Below are 19577 nucleotides of genomic sequence, written 5' to 3'. Positions count from 1 at the left end.
TCATCGGTGATCAGTGAAGTTCCTTTAGATATGTTCTCTATAGTTTCTTAAAATGTTCCTATTAAACATTATTGTACGTGTAAGCAAATGGAATATCAGTGTTTTATTTTATAGGGGCAGAAGACTGCATTACTGAAAAAATTGTCTTAATTTTTTATATCATATTCACATCTACAAGTGCAAGATGAGGTCAAAATTTAAAGCAAGAGTAGGTGTGTTGTTGTGCTCAACAACAAGCATTGTGGCTACAAATGACAACACGTCAACATCAAAAATAATACAACTGCTGTAAAAAAAAAAAAGACAGCTTTGACTAATTTTATTGATATTGCTCAGGGGTGTACTCAGTATAGCTATAGGTTTGTTAACATTAGCCAATACCACTGTATCAGCAAAACTTATGATTGTTTGAACTGAAAAGTGTTGCCATTTATTTTTCACAAGTATGTCGTTTTATTTGTAAGAAGAAGAAAACTGAAAATGCCCCCCAAAAATGGATTGCTGGTAGTTACATATAAGAAAGGCAAAACTAGGATTTTTATTTTCATATAACAACTGTATTTGGTAAAAATTCCTTCTGAGTCACCTTTCTTTCCTTACTACTTTTTGCTGGGCTTCCAGTTGGGGTTAAAGTGGCTGCGGAGAGGTTCCCAGCATTGGTAGTAGCTCTTGTCAAGCCTCTGACATGTCTGTAGACCCCACTTGGTCACTGCCATACTGAAGGATGACTCAAACATAAAAGCCTGAAGGAAGAAAAAGAGACAAGACAGATGTAACCTCCCTCTCTCTTATGAAACTTAATATATTTTTTCATGTATTATTATTCCATTTTTTTTTTTTTTTACCATGGTGCCCTCAGCCACCCTCTCAGGTTTTAGCTCAGCGGTGCTGTTCTTCTCGAAGCAGTCAGCATCCGGACCGTGTGGGGTCATCATGCTGTGGAGGCTGGCCCCTCCCGGCTGGAAACCCTCCTCTTTGGCCTCATAGTGGCCTTTGATCAGACCCATGAATTCGCTCATGCAGTTGCCTAAAGTCACAAGCAGGAGAAGCTGTAACACAGCGCTGCACTGGGTACAATTTGATGTACAAAGAGCAAGCTGTAACCCTGATTTCCACTAGATGGCCTTATAGATCTGTGGTAAAAAACAGACAAAAGGTACTGTGGTGGGGCCTCAGTTGAAAAGAGTCATACAGAGGGAGGATAGTTATCACCGACCATCTTGACACTGGTTGAGTAAATAGACATGTAAGCTCGTGGCTGATTAATTTCATTAAAAATTGGCCTTACTAGCCAGAATTAGAGAATTAGAATTCAAATTCTGTCACATATTAACAACCTAGCTCTAAAAATGTATTGTTTCTGTTTTTATAAGCTTTTATATTCTCCTCCCTTGAAAAATAAATCTTAAGAACTGAGGCAAGGCGTGTGTTTCTGTGGTCTTACGGTGATAGTACGGTGGACGGAAGGTGTGGTCAGCCACACCCCACCGTGGGGGGAAGATGACGAAGTCAGCAATGGCCACACCCGGTCTTGTGGATTTGGCAGTCAGCACAGTAAAGATAGATGGATCCTTTAGGAAGATTATAAAAAGAACAATATGTGATGTTTGAGGGTATGTTTATGGGCTGGAGGCAATTCGCTTCAACAGCACAAAAAGCAAAAAATGAATATAATATGAATTATGCATATTAAAAAAAGCACTTTGAGTGTGTCTGTGTCCTTAAACATCACTCTTACCGCATGGTCGAATGCCACACAGTTGATAACCATGAAGTTCTTCAGGTTGTATTTATAAGGTGTGTAGTTCCCATGCCAGGCAACCACATTGAACGGTGAAAAATCCTACGTGCAGAGCACAGAACAAAACAAATAAGACGAGTCTACCCAAGCAACAAACACAAAAGACTTTAAATTGAGCTTTTCACAGGGAAAAAGGAACAATGAATAATGTCTTTGTAATCTTAAATTCCCAGAGAGAGTACTTCTTGACATAAAGAGAAAAAAAATGGTCATAATGAAAAGGGTTGATTGTGAAAGAGGGTGTGCTTCTTTCATCCTTTCTTCTCTTTCATTCCCCCTGTTCTTTGTGATACGAGGCTCCAGGTATTATGGGGTAATTGGCTTCACAATCAAACTTTCCCAAACTTTGAGCATTTTGACGCTCGCAGCGGCGCATTTATGGGGGGGAGCAGCAGTAACAGTGGGTGCAGAGATATTTCTTTATCTTGATTGTTAAAACCACAGCAATTTTATATAGTTTCTCTGTTCTGATAATGTCACTGCGAAAAAGACATTCAACAGGAGCTCTAAAATCAATATAGTTCATTACAACTCAAGCTGCCTCCTGAGTGACCTCCATGCTCCTTACACACACACACACACACACACACACTCATGTACACACGAACAGCTCATACACACTAACAAAAAAACCCTCACACATATATTCATTCATAGACTTAAGTCTTAAGACATAAGTATAATCACACACATAACTAATAACACTAAAACCAGATTCAACTTTACACACTCAATTTACAGTAGTTGCCATACAAAAAGTCCTTTGGGGAACCTGGTGCGGGTAATTTTTTTGGACATTCATCTGCCGTAACTCCACTAGATTCGATTAAAATGAAGGGGGGAAAAAATGGAGGAGAGCAAGCACTTGCACACACATCCACACAAAACACAAACATATTGGCCCAGTCAAGCAAATAATAAGTTAATTTGAGCAATTTCAGCGCTCTGCAGGAGAACAAAACAGCAGGACCAGACGGGAGCAGCAGCAGCATCTTCCCTGAGATGAAGCTCGGGTCCCCCACCTTATTTTCTTACCCCCGTAGCATCACCCTCCATGCTCGGGGAAGGGTGGACACCAGGAAAAGCATGTCAGGTGCAGCCTGCAGCTTACCACCTCTAACCTCTAGCACATAACAGGGGGGACAGATGCCCAAGTAGAGGGAGCGAGAGAGATGAAAAGTGTTTGTTTTGCTACAAAAAAGACAGTATCTCACCCTTGTGTACTTCCTACGATGAATAATAACAGTGTGGTTTGACATGGTTTCCACGGTTACAACCCCCCCAACCCCCGCCCCTGACAAACCTCTCCTCCTACCTCCTCCCTGTCTTGGTAAAAAAGCTTCTGTCAGACATTATGTGTCGATCCAATTATGCGCCTAACAGGACATTTCTGGAGGGGGAGGAGATCATTCCCCCGAGTGAAATATGGTGAAATTAATGCTTAACTTGTGAAAGGTTTTTCCTGCAAAGCAAAGCTTCACGGGTACGCTGTCTGTAACTCCAGAATGCCTTAACTAATTATGAGTGATTAAGACTCATAAGGGAGTCGAGGCGGAAACCTGCTGAATGGATAACAGCTAACGCTTTGATATTAAATCATCAGGGATGGCAATTCAATCGGCAGGAACGGCTAATGGATCATATGCTTCACTTGGACGGTTTCCTGTTAGGCATTGTTGCGGTTCGATGGCGTTTACTGAGGCGAACACAAACCTAAATAGGGTAATAGGGCAAGTATGCCATATGTGGGGCCCTGTCGTACAGTGTCTGTGTACCTGTGTGAGTGTACTGACACACACAAACTAAAATCAAAAAAAGAAAAACACCTGTTGGCAGGCGAAGAGCTTCCCTTGGTATTTGTTGATCACAGTATAACCTGTGGCCACTTTGCGATCCTCGTACCAGGCAACGGGGCACAAGAAATCTCTTGGGTTGGCCAGACCATTGGCTCCTGCAAAACATGCGCATAATCACACACACGTGAACCCCCCAAAAAACTACATCTTTATTAACAAGACTAAGGGTGTGTCCAAAATCACTGCCTATTCTGCTGCACTGTCCACCATTTCATTTTAAGTCTGAACTCTAACTTGAAATTTAGGCACTATATGGATCGAAAAAGATTCCCTGGCATGTACACTGTCTAACAAGCCCACACTGCAATAAGCCACATTGTATAGATGCGAAAATGGTGCAACAGTGATGACACTAAATGATGATGATTAGTAAGTGTCCAAAAGCTCAATTCACTCCTGTCTATTGAGTAAATTATTGATGGTCTATTGTATAGGGGATGGTGAATGAGGGAGTGATTTCCATTTCAGCCCACAGTCAGGGTATATTTAGGTGTGGGCATGTTAATATGCTTACAGGTATATAAGCATCACCATGTTCACCAGTTTCATTTACACACTAGTTTAGCAAATTAGCATGCCAACATTGGCTAATTAGCAAAGTACAGTTAAGGCTGATGGTCATTAGCTTTGCAACTATTTGATCTTAAACAAAAGCTTTGGACAAATTAAATTTTTGACTTGATGATGGAGCTAAATAAGTTGGTGAAGTGATTATTATTCATTCTGAGAGGAACATGAATGTGTTTCGCAAATTCCAAGGACAATCAATCCAATAGTTGTTGACATATTTTAGCTTTGACTAAAGTAGTGGATCAACAGACCAACAAGAAAGGTGTGACAATTCAGACAGCAATAGGACATTGCAAGAAACAAATATATCAAGTTTGGCATGTAGATTTCAAGGACAGATGAACATAGACTACACACATCTACACTCACAAACATCATTCAAACACACACCTATGGGTCCCAGGTCAGGGAGTTCAAAGTGGGCTCCATACACCTCCAGTACATAGCCTCTGGTTTCTCCAAATACATCCACACTGAAGCGCATCCCTTGCTGGAGAAAACACATGAGAAATGGCGGTGAGAGGAAATTTAGCGCTGTTATGTATCAAATATGGGAGGCACCGATGCTGAGGGGGCTTATGGGTTCATGGACTAATGTGTTTGGAAAAAACATGTGTGCTGCATTCGCAAATCCTGGTGGTCAGGCTTTCTGTAGCTCAAAGCTCTCTCCACTGTTATTTATTTTTAAGGTCACTTTGGAAAAGTGCCAAACTATGTCTTTCTAAATATGGAAAGTGGGATGTGAGGGTAGACACAATGGTAGATTTCTATGAAAACTGGGGAAATGAAAAACATACACTCACCTGGATGACACAGATCTCGTTCGGCTCAACCATCATCTTCCCAAACTCTGTAGTGATCAAGATCTCACCCTGCTGGGGGACTAGACAGAAAAACAGACAAAGAGAGTGGCAGAGAAAAGAAAATCTCAGAGAAACGAAGGACATAGGATTGAGCTATCATTGCTCTTGTGATATACGACAGTGAAAACATCAACAGCCCTTTTCCTCACCAATCAGAAAGTCTCCATCTGAGTTGTTGAAGCACCTGGAACAGGAAAAAAAAAATTGAAGAGTTCAGAAATGATTGTCAAAGCGTAACCAAAGATTTTTTTTTTTTTTTGGCCTGCAGCTGATACGTGGAAATACACCTGTTTGTAACATGATGGGCTATATTTGCACACAAATACATACTCACCTGTCAACCATGGAAGTGTTGCAGGTGTACACGTGGATGCCAATACCATTGCGAGATCTGGCATCTCCAGCACCACAGACAGTGTGCAGACCCTGCAAGATACAGATAGCAACAATCCCAATCAAGCAATCTTTAATTAAACAATAATGTGAGGGGGAAAAAAGAGTTAAACTTACAGCCACAAAGTCCACTTTCTTCTCTGTAGGTTTCGGAATGGTAAACGGCATCCATCGCAGCTGTGGGAGAAGCCTCAGAGTCAAAATCAACGTATTCATTAAATACAGCAGATTTCAAGGAATTCATCTCAAAGGCAACGGTGCAGAAAAGTATTAAAGGTCTTACACTGAGCGATGATCCTACATGAATACAATTTTCTAACAAAGTTAAAACTTTTTGGGGGGTATTTCATATGAGAGATTTTTGTACTTTTTTTCTGCTTCTCTAACTGGTTTGAACTGAGCGGGGCTAAATGAGAAAAAGATGGCACCATGCATATTAGTAGTGAGTAATGTGATGAAAGTTATGTGGCTCATTTACTTTTAAGTTACCAGCACTGATAATCCGGTTATCAAACCACACCACTAATAACAAAATCTATCTACAAAACTCACTAATTAATCTACCTTTTTTAAATCCTTGAAAACTAAGCCAAGCAGTGAATTCAAATGAGGACTAAATGAGCTGGAACTTTTCGTATTCCCCCTCAATATACCTGGTTTGGATCAGGCTCCACTTCATTCCAGTTCTCTGTTAGATTCCCACATGGCACTGCAGTAAAAGGCTTGTGCTTGACCGACGGGAGGATGCGGTACAACCAGCTGGACAAAGAAAAAGGAACCGTCTTAAGTTATTCATCATGTCTAAGATGCATTTGATCTGTATGTGCTGATTTACGTGCCAGAGAGAGATGGATACCTCCTCTTATTGCTTGGTCGTGGGCAGGTGAAAGCAGAGCCGGAGAGCTGCTCGGCATAGAGGCCATAGGGACAGACCTGAGGACTGTTCTGTAGAAACATAAAGGTATGCTCAGACCAAGCAAATTTTTGCCTCACGTGGTGTATTTCTCAATCCAAATACTCACACATATCAGTCAATGGGAGTGCTCATTTCGGAAAGGAGAGGTTTGCATCCATCCATACCACACACCTTAGCAACGTTTGTTTCCGCTATCAACCATGACCAAAATGACCACTACTGCTGCCTCGTACCAGAAAGCCAGCTGTGCTAATGTCTGCGCTAGCTGGGGAAGGCAGCTAACGCTAGTACGTACAACTGAACTTGAACACTTCTCGCCGTCCTTTGTGGGCGTCCAGAGTTGCATGACACTACTTCTATAATTTAAACTGAAAGAACAAAAAGGGAGAGGGATTGTGGAAAATTCAGTGAACCTGTAGGTCCACCAGAAGTCTGAAGACCTTCAACTTGAGCGAAAACTTATTGGCCTATCAGCCTCAAGATTATCCTCAAGGTCTGAACACACCTTAATATGGTGTGTTCAATCAAGATGTTAATGTTATATCCTTAGTATTATGTATAGTGCAAGGACAGCGTTAAAAATACAAATAAATTTCAGAGAGGCTTTGCTTTTCTTTTTTTTCAACTAATCACAATACAGGCACAAGGAAGTCCTAAACAGAGCATCTCTACATTTTGACTTGTGTAATCATCTAGTGTTTTCTTTTGCACTTGCATACATAAAGGTGTTCATTCAGTCAAATGATGATGAATGTGTCAATAAATGGGATAACATGCTTCTTTGGATCAGATTTTTCTATTTTCCTGGAGAAAATGGAGGAGTCACACCAGCTTTTGGTTGGTGTCACCCCTCCTAACTCCCATGGTGTCACATCAAGTATTCATGAAAAATCACTTAAGCACAAAATCAATGAATAAATGATTGAGTTAATGCTAAAATGAGCCCTGGTTGTGTGTTTGTGTGTGTCAGCTACCTGTCCTTCAGGTAATGATCCGGGACAGCGAGGGTCTTCAGAGGAGAACTCATTCCCAAAACCGCTCATGTACTGAAACAGACGGATAGACAAACATTTAACACTCAAGCCAAGTTAAAGTGAAAAATAAAACATACACCATGCAGCTTCATTGTAATGCAGGATAAATGTGTTCATGCTGGTAATAATTAAATTTGAAGGCTTGTCATTAAGGCTTGTCTTTTTGTTAATTGTTGTCATATTGATTCACATTAGATCTATGATAAAACAAACTGCAGTTATGCCAAATTTCCCCCCTTGCAGTCATCCATTATTTTTGTGTTATTGTGTTACAGAAACAGACTAATTACACTAACATCCTCCACAGTACATTTAAATACTTTAATTACGATAAGATTATTATTCCACTATCCTCCTTTGATGGCACTGATCACCAGCGCCCAGTGTCTTCCCTGCTGTTGCAAAACATGAACTTGGCACAAGGTAAAGAATTCGCGCTGAGTCACTGTTAGTCTGCGGAAAGCCCACTCAGAGGCATGGATGGTTTCCATATGTGCGCATTCATGTGTCTAAAGTCCCTCAAACCCCATGCATCCAGAGTGTTTTGCAAAGTAGGAAACTTTGTTCAACTTGCACTTTGATTTTGATTTGTAGTAGCACAAAAAGACACAAAGTTCAGCACAACTTTTACATTACATGGATCTTGCATCATTATCTTGAGAGAAAACTTTTTCCAAAGCATTGAAACAATTCCACTTGATCCCAGTGTTATAGCTTTTAGATCTTAATACAAATAGTAAGTGGTTTGGAGGTGTGAAACCAAGGTGTAATGGTTAGAACACATGAGAATTTGATATTTTTGAAAACTATTTCAAGTTTGTTCTGTTGAAAAGAAAGTTTCCCTTTGAAATATGTTTGTGCTGCTGTTGAGGCATCTCGAACCACATCTGGGCAGCTTCTGAATGCCGCACTCTGATTGGTTGGAGGGAACGCCTCCCTTTCAGTCAGCAGGTCTGTTTCTGTTATAGTCGTAATGGCTCATACAAGGTTTAATTTCGCACTTCTCCTGCAAGATATGCATCAAAAGATGAAGTACAGCTTTTCCTTTATTTTCCACATAATGTGGAACTACAGCATGTTTGCATGTTAACGCCTCTCAGATTATTCTGAAACTTTTTAGGTTTGTCAGAGGGTAAGCATTTCCAATACTAGAAGTAGTTTTGAAAATAAAATAAAGTTCTCTTTACCTTGAGTCCAGCCATTGTGGTGTCTGCGAAAACTTCCCTGACAGCTGTTTAAAGCGTTTTAGCGTTTGCAAATTTATTTGCAGCTCTCGTCAGACTCTTAACGCATTCCCCTCGACCAAAGTCCGCTGCAGCAAGCGTGCATGCCGGTATGAACTGAGTGAAAAGAGGGGTTGGATTTATACTCTTTCTCAATATGGTTTTAATTAAGCATTGACAGGCTCCGTGACGCAGCAGCGGGGTTTCTAGCAAAGGGGTTAAGGACGGATTGGATGGCGCAAAATGTGCGCAAACAAGGACCAGTGCCCCTTCCAAGACAAACAAGCACCAAGCCTGCAATTAAAAAAAAAAGTTTTTGAAACGCAACACACAGGTAACAAATAGGACACGTTCAATATGTAACGCAAAGACAGGAATCTCATAGGCAATGGTTTCTCTGGCTGCAAACAACTGTAATCCTGAAATAAATAAACAAAAACTATACTGGATGCTAGACTATCATCAACTCATTATAGCTAATCACAGAAGTATTATAGGGATATGTGGTTTATAATGAAGTCGGAGAAAAATTAGCATAAATTATGGTAACAGAAACAATATTAGTGTGTTATACAGTCTATAGAGACAGTCATCACAGTCGACTGGTGGTGACCTCATATGGGACAGCTTGTGCAAACAATTGTGTCATGCACATACTCACGTCCTGCAAAAACAAACATCTAGGCAAAAAAAAGTCTATTCAATAGAATATATAATCCCCCAAACTTGCTGTAGCCTACATTTATTTATTAATTTATTTTTCTATTACAGGAGTATTTATATTGCAAAGTCGAATGTCCACACCAGCCTAAATTCTGGGGACATCATCTCTCTGGACTGAATGTCCATCAGGTCGCCCCTAATCCTGCCACGCTTAACACACGCTGTCTCACTGTTTTATTTAAAGTGAGTTACCGTTGATGCACAGCTGCATTGTTAATTGACTTCTCTTAAAACCAGAATAATGCACGGGAGACCCTCTGCATACTGCAGTGAGCAATTCATTCTTGATATGAACAACAGCAAAAAAAAAAAAAAAAAGGCCTCCAGAAGGCCCATACATTACTTTAAGCAAAATTTATTCTGTTCATTTCTTGAAATAGATGGTCAAACGATGGGTACCTAATGTCCCCCATGCAGCATGTATCAAAAAGAATCAATTTCGCCTTTCTCATTCTTGCCTCGCTTCCCCTCTTGTCTATTTCTTTCTTTTTGGGAGGTGTTGGGGAAGGGTAAATGATGGCAATTCTCATAGCGAGGCGCAAATAAACTCGCCGCGGCAGAAGTAACTGTTCTCCGGCGAGGCGTGCAGTCAGGCCCGGGCCCCCCGCTGACAGGCAGTCAGGGTGCTGTGCCGGAGACGAGAAAGCCCAATGGCAGGAAAATATCACGTCCCAGTCTCCGGAAATTGATCTGCTTCTTGTATGGAGAAAGAAAATGAGTGATTTTAATTTCATCCCCGAGTCTGATGATAGAATTCTAGAGTATTTGGGTCCAATCCGGATGTGTGTTTTAAGAGAGGCAGGAATAGCTGGAGACTGGAGACTGTTGTTGCCTACTGACGGTTATATCTATGCATGCGTAAGTGGGCCATAAATGCTTTGTTATTAGATGCCTGCTGAACTCAATGGTTGATGGTAAATGGTACACTCACCTGGCAGTAGTCTATCCCCATATGCATAAACAGGCAATCTCTCTCTCTATCTCTCTCTCTCTCTCTCTCAAACACACACACACAGACAGACTATTCTGTGATGTGATATGTGATGACATTTTTAGCCTTTCATAGGAGATTGTGCCCACAATTTCACACACCTGTAAGACATGTGCTATTCTTTACCTTACCCCTTCGCTCCTTATCCTATATTCTGACCTTTTAAAGGGTCACCAGGTTTGTGCATGCCCACGCAGTCCTAAGAGGAGGTCTCATCAGGCACAATAATTAAAATCACCTGCTTACCATGGGTGTGCAGGACCTTTAACATGACCAACACAATGGTATTATAGCTCAACAAGTAAGTATTGAGGCTTCCAGCATCCACTGTAGCTTTTGCAATGCCATACATACAATGTACTTTACAATATGTAGCATTTCTAAGGTCCAAAATTCATTCAGGGATTCTCAAACAATGGTCAAACCTTAAAGGAAAAAGTTATAGCGGTTAAAAAATACTCTTGCCAGAGCCTAAGCGTCACGTTGTACCTGCCAAATTTGCCACAAACACTACATTCATACTGGTAGTTATATATAGATCAAGTGTACTTCTGATTAAATTAATCAGGCAGTAGCAAGTAGCAACAACTAATTAGTCTGTGCTTACACACTTTCCTGCTCTTGTTTCTCTACAGTAATGAGATTCTTTCGTCTTCTCTGTGTTCGTCTTCGAGCGGAGGGGAAAAACAGCTGTCAGATATTACTCTTTGAGACACAAAGCAAAGCAAAACACCACATTGTACAGTATAGATAGATGCTGCACCTACACAAAACATAAAATGGAGCCTTTTGTTAGTCTGCTGATATCACACAAAATTCCAACACCATTGCAAACCACATCAGCAATTTAAAAAAACTAAATAAAAATGGTTGCAATGCGATTTGTTCTGATTGGCTAATTCTTTGTATTCTGTGAAGCTGCTAAAACTACGGACAATTTGCCCAACACACTATAAAAAAAAAAATATATATAAAACTTAACTTTGTGAAGGACATAAGTGCACATGGCGTTTGAATTGTTAGCAGCTGGCCTCATCTTGTGTATCAGAGCTCAGTAACTGTTGTATTTGGATGTCACATCTAACACGGAATAGCTCGGATTCTTGTATTTTGTAATTGCAGCCTTGTTACCCACTATTGTGTTTAATGTTAAATGACTCCTGACATGAGCCATCCAGTACAACATGCTGACACACACACACACACACACACGCACCTGACAGCTCCATTTAACGCTGATTAGATTTGCAAGGACATGTAGTATACCCTCTCTGTGTCTCTTGTGCCTACTCTCTCTGTGTCTTTCCCTGAGTAGGTTGAGTATCTTCTGAATCCTATCTATCGCAGTAATGTTATGCAAATGGTTTAATATGAAGATAAAAGACTGTTGCAGCGTGTGGCGCTCTCCTGGTTCACAGCCTCGTGTTTCCAGGACGATAGCTCTAACGAGGAGGGCACTATTTGGGAGTCATTAAATGATGGCCTTCCTGACATACACCCGCTCACCACCACCACCACCCGCCCCGCGTTGGCCATTAAAGCGGCTCACACCCACACCAAGACACACACTACAGACGCCTTTTAGCGCCAGCTCCCAGTTTCTTACACATCACAGTGTCACAGAATAGAAAATTACACTCTCCTCCCACAGAGAAAATTGCTTTGGAATTGCTTGGTTATAAAGATGTGCTTTAAAGAGAGGGGGGTGCATGCAATAAAAAAAGGACACACACAAACACAATTACTTAAGCACTCTAAGGACAATTCTTACAAGTTAATCAGAGGATTTACCAATTATTGATGTCAAAAGGATTTTGTTGCGTATCTGTTTGTGGCCGGTGTTTATGTATTGCATGTGTTTGTCTTTGCATCCAAGGTATTTAGTATGCATTTTCCCTCCTGTTGTGTATACGTGCTTAATGGCAGAGTATATACTGTACACATGAATAGCAATCTCCAAATGAGTTGCTGCTTTCTGCACAGCTCCAGATGAGTTACTAAACAAAACAAGACAGGAAAATAGCCGCAAACAGTCGAGCTGATGAAGAGAAAACACAATGTAACACACCACAGCAGAGACACAAGTGGAGGATTGAACACAACAAGGTGAAAGGTGTATCAGCATCAAGAGACAAGAGTGGAAAATAACATAGAATACAGAGAGAAGCAGAGAAACAATACAAGACTGTACAGAAAAGATAAGTCAAAGTGGACAAGGAAGGAAATGAGCGGAGGGATAACGATGATAATGATGAGACATGACTTAGTAGGTTCAAGGGAGCAAAATGATACCTATAGCAAAGGAGAATATGTGAAAAGAAAGGGTGTTTAAGGCTCTGTACTGACCAACAAAGCCAAACACAGCAAATACAATGTTGGTCAAAATTAAGACTGGAACCTGGTGTTTTGACATCTTTTGAGCCATTCGGCAATTATTATGTTCACATTTCTAAGAAATGTCTGTGAAAACAGCTTTTTAAACTTCCAATAGCTACAAAACTGAGCCATAAAAAAAGACACTGCAGTAGCTGCACACTGGTGGAGCTATATAAAGTGTTAGTGAGATGTCCACGGCTGGTGTTAGCAAAAGCTGTAACTAATTTTCTTGTTGATTTTTTTTTACTAGATGTTGTCCATAGATGTTGTCCTTATGAACATCATCAACAATGTTAATAGCTAGTTAATAGGATTTGGTGTGTTTAAGTTTAACTAACTTGTATTAACTGAGTTCAGGGTAAATATTAATAGTGTATTGACAGGCTGCCACCTACCAAAACAAACACAGACTACATCTAATTCCAAGGAACTGTACATAATAAAAAAAAATAAAATACAGTTCAAAATAAAATAAGCTAAAAGGGAATAGAAAACTATAGAATAAATTTTGTTACTAGAAACTACATTTCCCATAAGGACTACATTTCCCACCATAAATATTACCCAAAAGCAAAGCACATATATGTTTTCTATGTATTTTACGTGTTCTAGGGCAATGATTTTTAAACTCAACTTAAAAAAAGGTAAGTAAAAGGCATAAGATGGTGTCATGTAGTTAGTCCGATAATACAAAAAAACTTTTTTCTCTATTTCAGTGCTGAGTTACTGCTCTGTGCCCTTGTAGGACAGTGTGGGTCATTCATTTTCCTTGCTAAGTCCTACCATAACACCTATTTTGAGAGATGTAAGAATAAGATTGTTGTAAAATTGTTTATAAAAGTTGGTAATGCACCTGCATTTATTGTACATAAATGATAGGAAGAGCAGATGGAAACGGTGATCTTAAGCAACTGGAAATACATGGTAGGCTATTCACAGGATGCAAGCATCCAAAAAACAAGCAATTCCAGCTGTCAGTTACTTTGCATTCATCTCTGCAACCTGTTACCCTCTAGAGATGAGCTCTGTAGTGGCACGCTGCAGTTAACATAAAATGCCCTGTGAGCAGGTAATGAGGCTTACTGAGCCACAATTGTCTGCCTATAGGATATACTGTCACACTGGTCTCTGGACTCGACCTAGCACAACACATCAGACACCTCATCACAAATAGAATTAGCTCCCTGGACAGAACCAAAATGACGGTGGCTGGATGTTAGGCTGGAAGCGTAATGGCTTTGGGGTGCTGGTGGTGTTTTCCTCGTAGGGGAACCAAAGGGCAGGAGCGTGTATCAGTTCAGACACTTAGTGTGGTGCCAGTTATATGCCTACTATTCAGCCCTCCCTCTGAAGCATGTGGACAGGTAGTGAGGATGCCTCCTCTAAATCTTTAGTTTATCTTGGTAGTTTTAAGGGGTAGTTGGAGATGTGAAGAGGGAAACTTGAGGTGAATGGTCTTTGGACAAGGGTGGGTTTATATCTGTGTGGTTTTCTCATCCAAGAGTGTGTTTGACTGGTGCAAGAGTGTGACTGGTGTTATATCAATCTGGGAATGATTGTGTGTGAATTTTGGTGTGTATGTCCACATACCTGCAAGTCTGTCCCTGTGTATGCACGTGCACGTACGTGTGTCCGTCCCCTGCACCATCATTAGGTCGTAGGCAGTCCCAGTGTTGGGGGTGTAGCTCGGCTGCTCCTGCTCCTCTCAGGCCAATTTAGGGGGAGAAAAGCACTTCGATCCTGGCCTGCAAGTCTGAGGGTCCCCAGCGGGAGGCAGCGCAGCCCTGCAATCTATATTGGATTTATTCCTTTCCCATCTACAGGCCCCACACACCCCACGGAGAGGAAGTCTCAACTGCACTCTCTCTGTCCCCTAAGACAATATGTTATGGTACACACATGAGTACACATAATCGTGTAAACACACACATGCAGACACACTCTGAGGCACACACACCTAGTCTATCTTCAAGGCACACTCCCCCACAGCAAGGAAGTTATACAGGCACGCTTTCTGTCCCTGTGGGAGTTGCACTGAGGTCAAGATATACTGAGATTTGTCAGAGACTGACAGACAGACAGAAAAGAGACAAGCACAGAATCATCCAAGCTGTTGACAGAGTGAGTTATTTGAGCCTTACCATTGTTTCTCTCGTGGAAAAAAATATTGTTCAGATTTATAAAGGCCAAGGTGTAAAATGCATTTTTATCACATTAAAGCAAGGAAAAAAAAAAAAAGAATTTACATAAAACTCAGACAAGGTCAGGGAGAAACGAGCTTCTTAATTTAGTCTAATCAACTGTCATTTGCATCGCGCCATTTGCGCAAGGTATTGCCACTAACTGAATAAATGGACTTCTTCAGACTCAAGGGGGGGCACTCCGGTTTTGATAAGCTGGCAACATAACTGATTTGCATATATTACTTTGATTATCTCATTACTAGGATGATTCTTGCGGAATTTTTGACACTCGCGCAATCGAATTAAAATTAAGGCACGCAATCAATAAAAGGGCAACGCGGCTGTGAAAACACACGGCGCCCCAGGTTTGTATGGTCAACTCGTGATGCTGGTGATGATGGTTATGGTGATGATGTGGCAGATGATGGTGATGGCCAAGACGACGACGACGGCGACGGTGGTGATGATGATGATGATGATGATGATGATGATCTCTTCAGCTCACGAGCTCCTGGACTCCGCAGTAGGTTTAGGAGAGTCTCGGGCTCTTGATTCCTGTGATCAAAGCAGTAATCAGTGGAGACAATGGGGGCCGTGAAATTGCCGCTTTCGTGTGAGTGACCTATGCACCTGCCATGAATCCAAGAGCGGCCCTGCAGGCGGCTCATGTTCCCCCAATCGATAATAGCGCTCACACCTTTCGTCCGACTCAACCCATCTGTGGAATGATGAAATCATGCGTAAAGACGCGCACGCCTCGGATAATTTTTTGCAATGCAGCAGCCACAATGACCTGATACATTGTCTGGAACGGGTACAGCCGAGAGGGCCATCAATTCAGCTGAGCTCCAAGGTATGATCAAGTATCATCTGTCACCAAAATCTTCAAACCTGAGCCGATGAGTGACCCTAAAATATTAAATGTATCATTTGGTTTTTGGCTATTTTAGTTTATATGTGTCTTTAAAAAACTTCTTTTATTCCCAATCATGCACAATTTTCTTTTTGTTCTGCTCGCAAAATCTTCAATGCGACATTATGACAAGTGGCTCATTTGTTGCCATACACAATTTGCTGGAGGGAAGAAGATTTGGAGACTCCTCCTCTCCTCTCCTAATAGACTCTCACTCGTTTGCACACTAACCGGAGCAAAGGCACACGTCCACTTTTTAAATTCATGATGTAAATAATTATAGGCCTGGAAATTGATTTCCTTACGACCTTCTCCAGCAAACGAGGCCTCCGAGATACCCCCTCCCCCTCCCCCCCAAAAGAAAGCTACTTCTGTTGAAGCATTAAGTCATTAATTATTTTCCTTACATAAGGACAAATTATCGAGTCAGTTGAACGAAATTAGAACCCTTTGTTTCTGATCAGACCGCATTACCGCTGGAAATTACGGATGATGGCTGCGTGCGCGCTCGCCTTTGTTGTTTCGATCATCGCCTGTCGCTCTGAACTCGCGCTAACAAAGTCATTAAATTGACTCCCTCTCGCTCTCATTATGCGGGCTGTTAATAACCGCTAATTAACTTTGCTTACGCGCGCCTTAAAAGCCTCCCTCCCCTTCCAAGCACACACACTCTCCTTCGCTCCCTCCTTTCCTTCTTTTCCTGCTTGGCCACTCAAGCAGAGCAAGTGTCCAATTATGTCAGAACTGGAGGATGGATGGATGGATGGAGGATGGATAGAGGGTGAACCGTCGTCACCAAGGCCACGAGCCAGTTGGTGCATGATGTTAGGTACCAGTGTTTACACATGTTGCATTAGGACAAATTTGTGGTATAATAAGGAGCCCTCACCAAGCACTGAATAGTCCTAATCCTGCACGTGCAAATGCAGCATACCTGTCTCCTACAGGTGGGTGGGGGGGCTTAACTTTGAAGGATCATGCATACAAATGCATCTGTGGTCAAAGAGGTTAGATAGCGGATGAAGCTAGAAGCAGTGAGTGGGGAGTCGACGAGAGAAAAAGCGCAGAGTATGATGCGTTTAGGTGCTTCAATAGAACAATGCAGCTGAGTTTCAAACTATCTCTCCTTCTATACAGTGCAATTTAATTACTGGACCTTACCTGTTGGAGCAGTGTGCTGTTCCATCCAGGAGATGGCGCCAGTTGAATGACCTGCAAGGCAATGCACAACCTGCTGGTCCTAAATGATGGCCTTTATTAGTATCACTTCCCGTGGCTTTCACTGGAGAGGACAGACATGGAGCTGAAAGGGAGAGGAGATAGCTTGCATTACTATTGGGGAAACTGTTTTAAAATATACATATATATATATATATATGCACTCATAACGCGATTTGAATGCACAAATCTACCTGTCAAGTTTGATTTCTTTAGAATAAATGGCCAAGGTGCATGACACCAAAAGGGCACACAGGCCTTTGGACTTAGAGGGTGTGATGTACAGTGGCACAGAAGCAGAGTGTGTGTGTGAGCGTTACAGGAACAGAAAGCATGCAACCCGGTGTTTCCCCTGGATATTATCAAGTTAGGATGTTATGAAAATACAGGGGAGGCGGTGGTGAGAAGGTGCTGAAACGGAAGGCGGCCTCTCTCCGCCATCTCTTCACCTGCACGTCAAATAGACGGAAAATTGAAAATGTGAAAATTGCGCTCAGGCTATTCCGTCCCCCTCTAATGTATGCGCGTAATTAGTGCATTTAAACAAAGCGCGGATGTCCTGCTGGCTGAAATGGCGGCTGACATCTCTTTTTCCACAGGGTTAATAACAGTGTGCGGATAAATGAATCAAATTGTGGCCCCCAAATTACAGAGCGACTCTAAATACTCGTCTGTATTACGCACGTCTGTTTGTGACCGCGCAGGAAAAAGGCATAACATTTTATATTGTTATTACACTCATTACATTGATTTGCGTGCAAGTAAACAAGCTCGGAAGTTTGTGACACTACACACACACACAAAAAAGTTGCGGATGGATTGAATCTGACACCATCCGTGTGCAAGACAGGTTGCAGCTGCTTGTAATACTATTGGATTACAGCATATTTTATACGTGCAGAAGACAAAAATGATATTATTGTCTTTGGATTGTCTGATAAACATATAGGCCTTATTACAGAGGAAATCTGCTACACAAATTCTATCCAAAAAGCATGATTTTTCCTCTTAAATGCTGTTTCTGCAGATACGTTTTAAAGCATATACGATACGTTAACATTTTATGAGGCTTCCAAATGGAAAAAAAAAAGATAAGAACTGAGTTAGTTGGGTTTACCTCCACTAAATCTACTAAGCGGCCTGCACATTAAGTAAACTTCACACAGATGCACTCTCCCAGTTTCAATTTAAAAAAATGCTTAAAAACATAAAAAAGAATAACTTGCAATTTTCTCGACGTATATTTTATTGTTATTTTGCTGCGATGCTCTAGTCCGGGCGGATATGTAACGGAGGGGAAAAGGAGAGGAGAGAGAGAGAGAAAGCGAGTGAGGGGGGAGACAGAAGGAGAGAGTAAATTGCAGCTTGCTGAAGTTTTTGGATTGAATTCTGAAAATGATCCTTGTAACAGCGATGGGCTCTGAGGCGAGGATAGGGGTCATGCCATTCACAGCGGGTTAAATAGACTTTCATTTAAAATTACATTCTCGATCCATCTCTCCATCTCTCCCCCTCTCCACAGCGGAGTCCCCCCGCACGCTATCCCGGCTCCCCGTGCGGCGTCTCATCACCGCCGCGCCACCCTCACTTTTTAAGTCAATCCGCAACTCCAACAGAGAGCAGGCAATTGGTGGGAGAGGGAGGGAGCAAGAAAAAGACACAGACAGACAGACAGACAGATAGACAGATAGACAGATAGATAGATAGATAGATAGATAGATAGATAGAAATATTAACCTTATTAATGCTTAATTGTCTATCAAAACACAGTACTTTTTAAATGCTACAGCTTCAAATAGTTCACGGCAATAAATAAATAAATAAATAAAATAAAATCTTACCACAATTTTGGTATTTCTGTTTCTATGCGCCTCAGTCTCTGACGTGGCTTGCGCAGGTGCTCTCTGAGGTTGAACACAAACTCCGCGCCAGATTTTTATTCCTCTTGGCACAAGGATTCAGCTCACATGGGTTTGTGTGCTTTACCCTGAAAGAAAAAAAATGTTAAGCATATTATTTAACCTATATATGGCACGTGTGACAAAAGTGAAGACTACTCAAATATCATTAAAAAAAAAAACATAGGTCGACTTTGTTTAACTGCATTATTTCACTGACTTGTATTAAATGGTTAATTTATCATTATTTTCATAGTTGTTGTTGTTATTATTATATGAGATAGGCTAATATATAATGAATAGAAACATATAATAAATATATGTGCATTATATTATTTATTATATATTTATTATAAATATATAATATTTTTATACTATTAATAATATTTTTTTTATACTGGCATATATGAGGAACTGATTGGTTGTTTATTGCCAATATTAAGAGTTTTAACTGTTAATACCGGATTGTATTACTGTAATAATAATATAATACTGTAATATCCTCTCCTGTGGGTGTATATATGTATTTTCAGGACAACAAGGCTACAGGTGTACAGACCAGGCCTTTTTCACAGATTACATTTTTGACCTGAGTAGAAAAAGCACAGGCACAGTTACT

The 19577-nt window shown here is 41.1% G+C and overlaps 1 protein-coding gene across 1 annotated transcript; it reads right to left on the bottom strand.

Moving 5' to 3' along the window:
• Positions 1–313: 313 nt before the first annotated feature.
• Positions 314–8794, bottom strand: hgd (homogentisate 1,2-dioxygenase). The gene is made up of 14 exons (XM_041066188.1): positions 8621–8794; positions 7374–7445; positions 6340–6428; positions 6137–6242; positions 5601–5660; positions 5425–5516; positions 5240–5274; positions 5031–5110; positions 4618–4717; positions 3628–3752; positions 1739–1843; positions 1445–1571; positions 846–1027; positions 314–743 (listed from the first exon to the last, which is right to left on the bottom strand). Exons 1-14 carry the CDS (start codon positions 8633–8635, stop codon positions 600–602), a joined length of 1332 nt encoding a protein of 443 aa, XP_040922122.1. The 5' UTR covers positions 8636–8794; the 3' UTR covers positions 314–599.
• Between the last annotated feature and the right edge of the window lie 10783 nt (positions 8795–19577).

Source organism: Toxotes jaculatrix, chromosome 20 (genome assembly GCF_017976425.1).
Source record: "Toxotes jaculatrix isolate fToxJac2 chromosome 20, fToxJac2.pri, whole genome shotgun sequence".
Classification (NCBI taxonomy): Eukaryota; Metazoa; Chordata; class Actinopteri; family Toxotidae; genus Toxotes; species Toxotes jaculatrix.
Note: the sequence above shows the minus strand (reverse complement) of the source record. Positions and strands in the feature narration are given on the sequence as shown.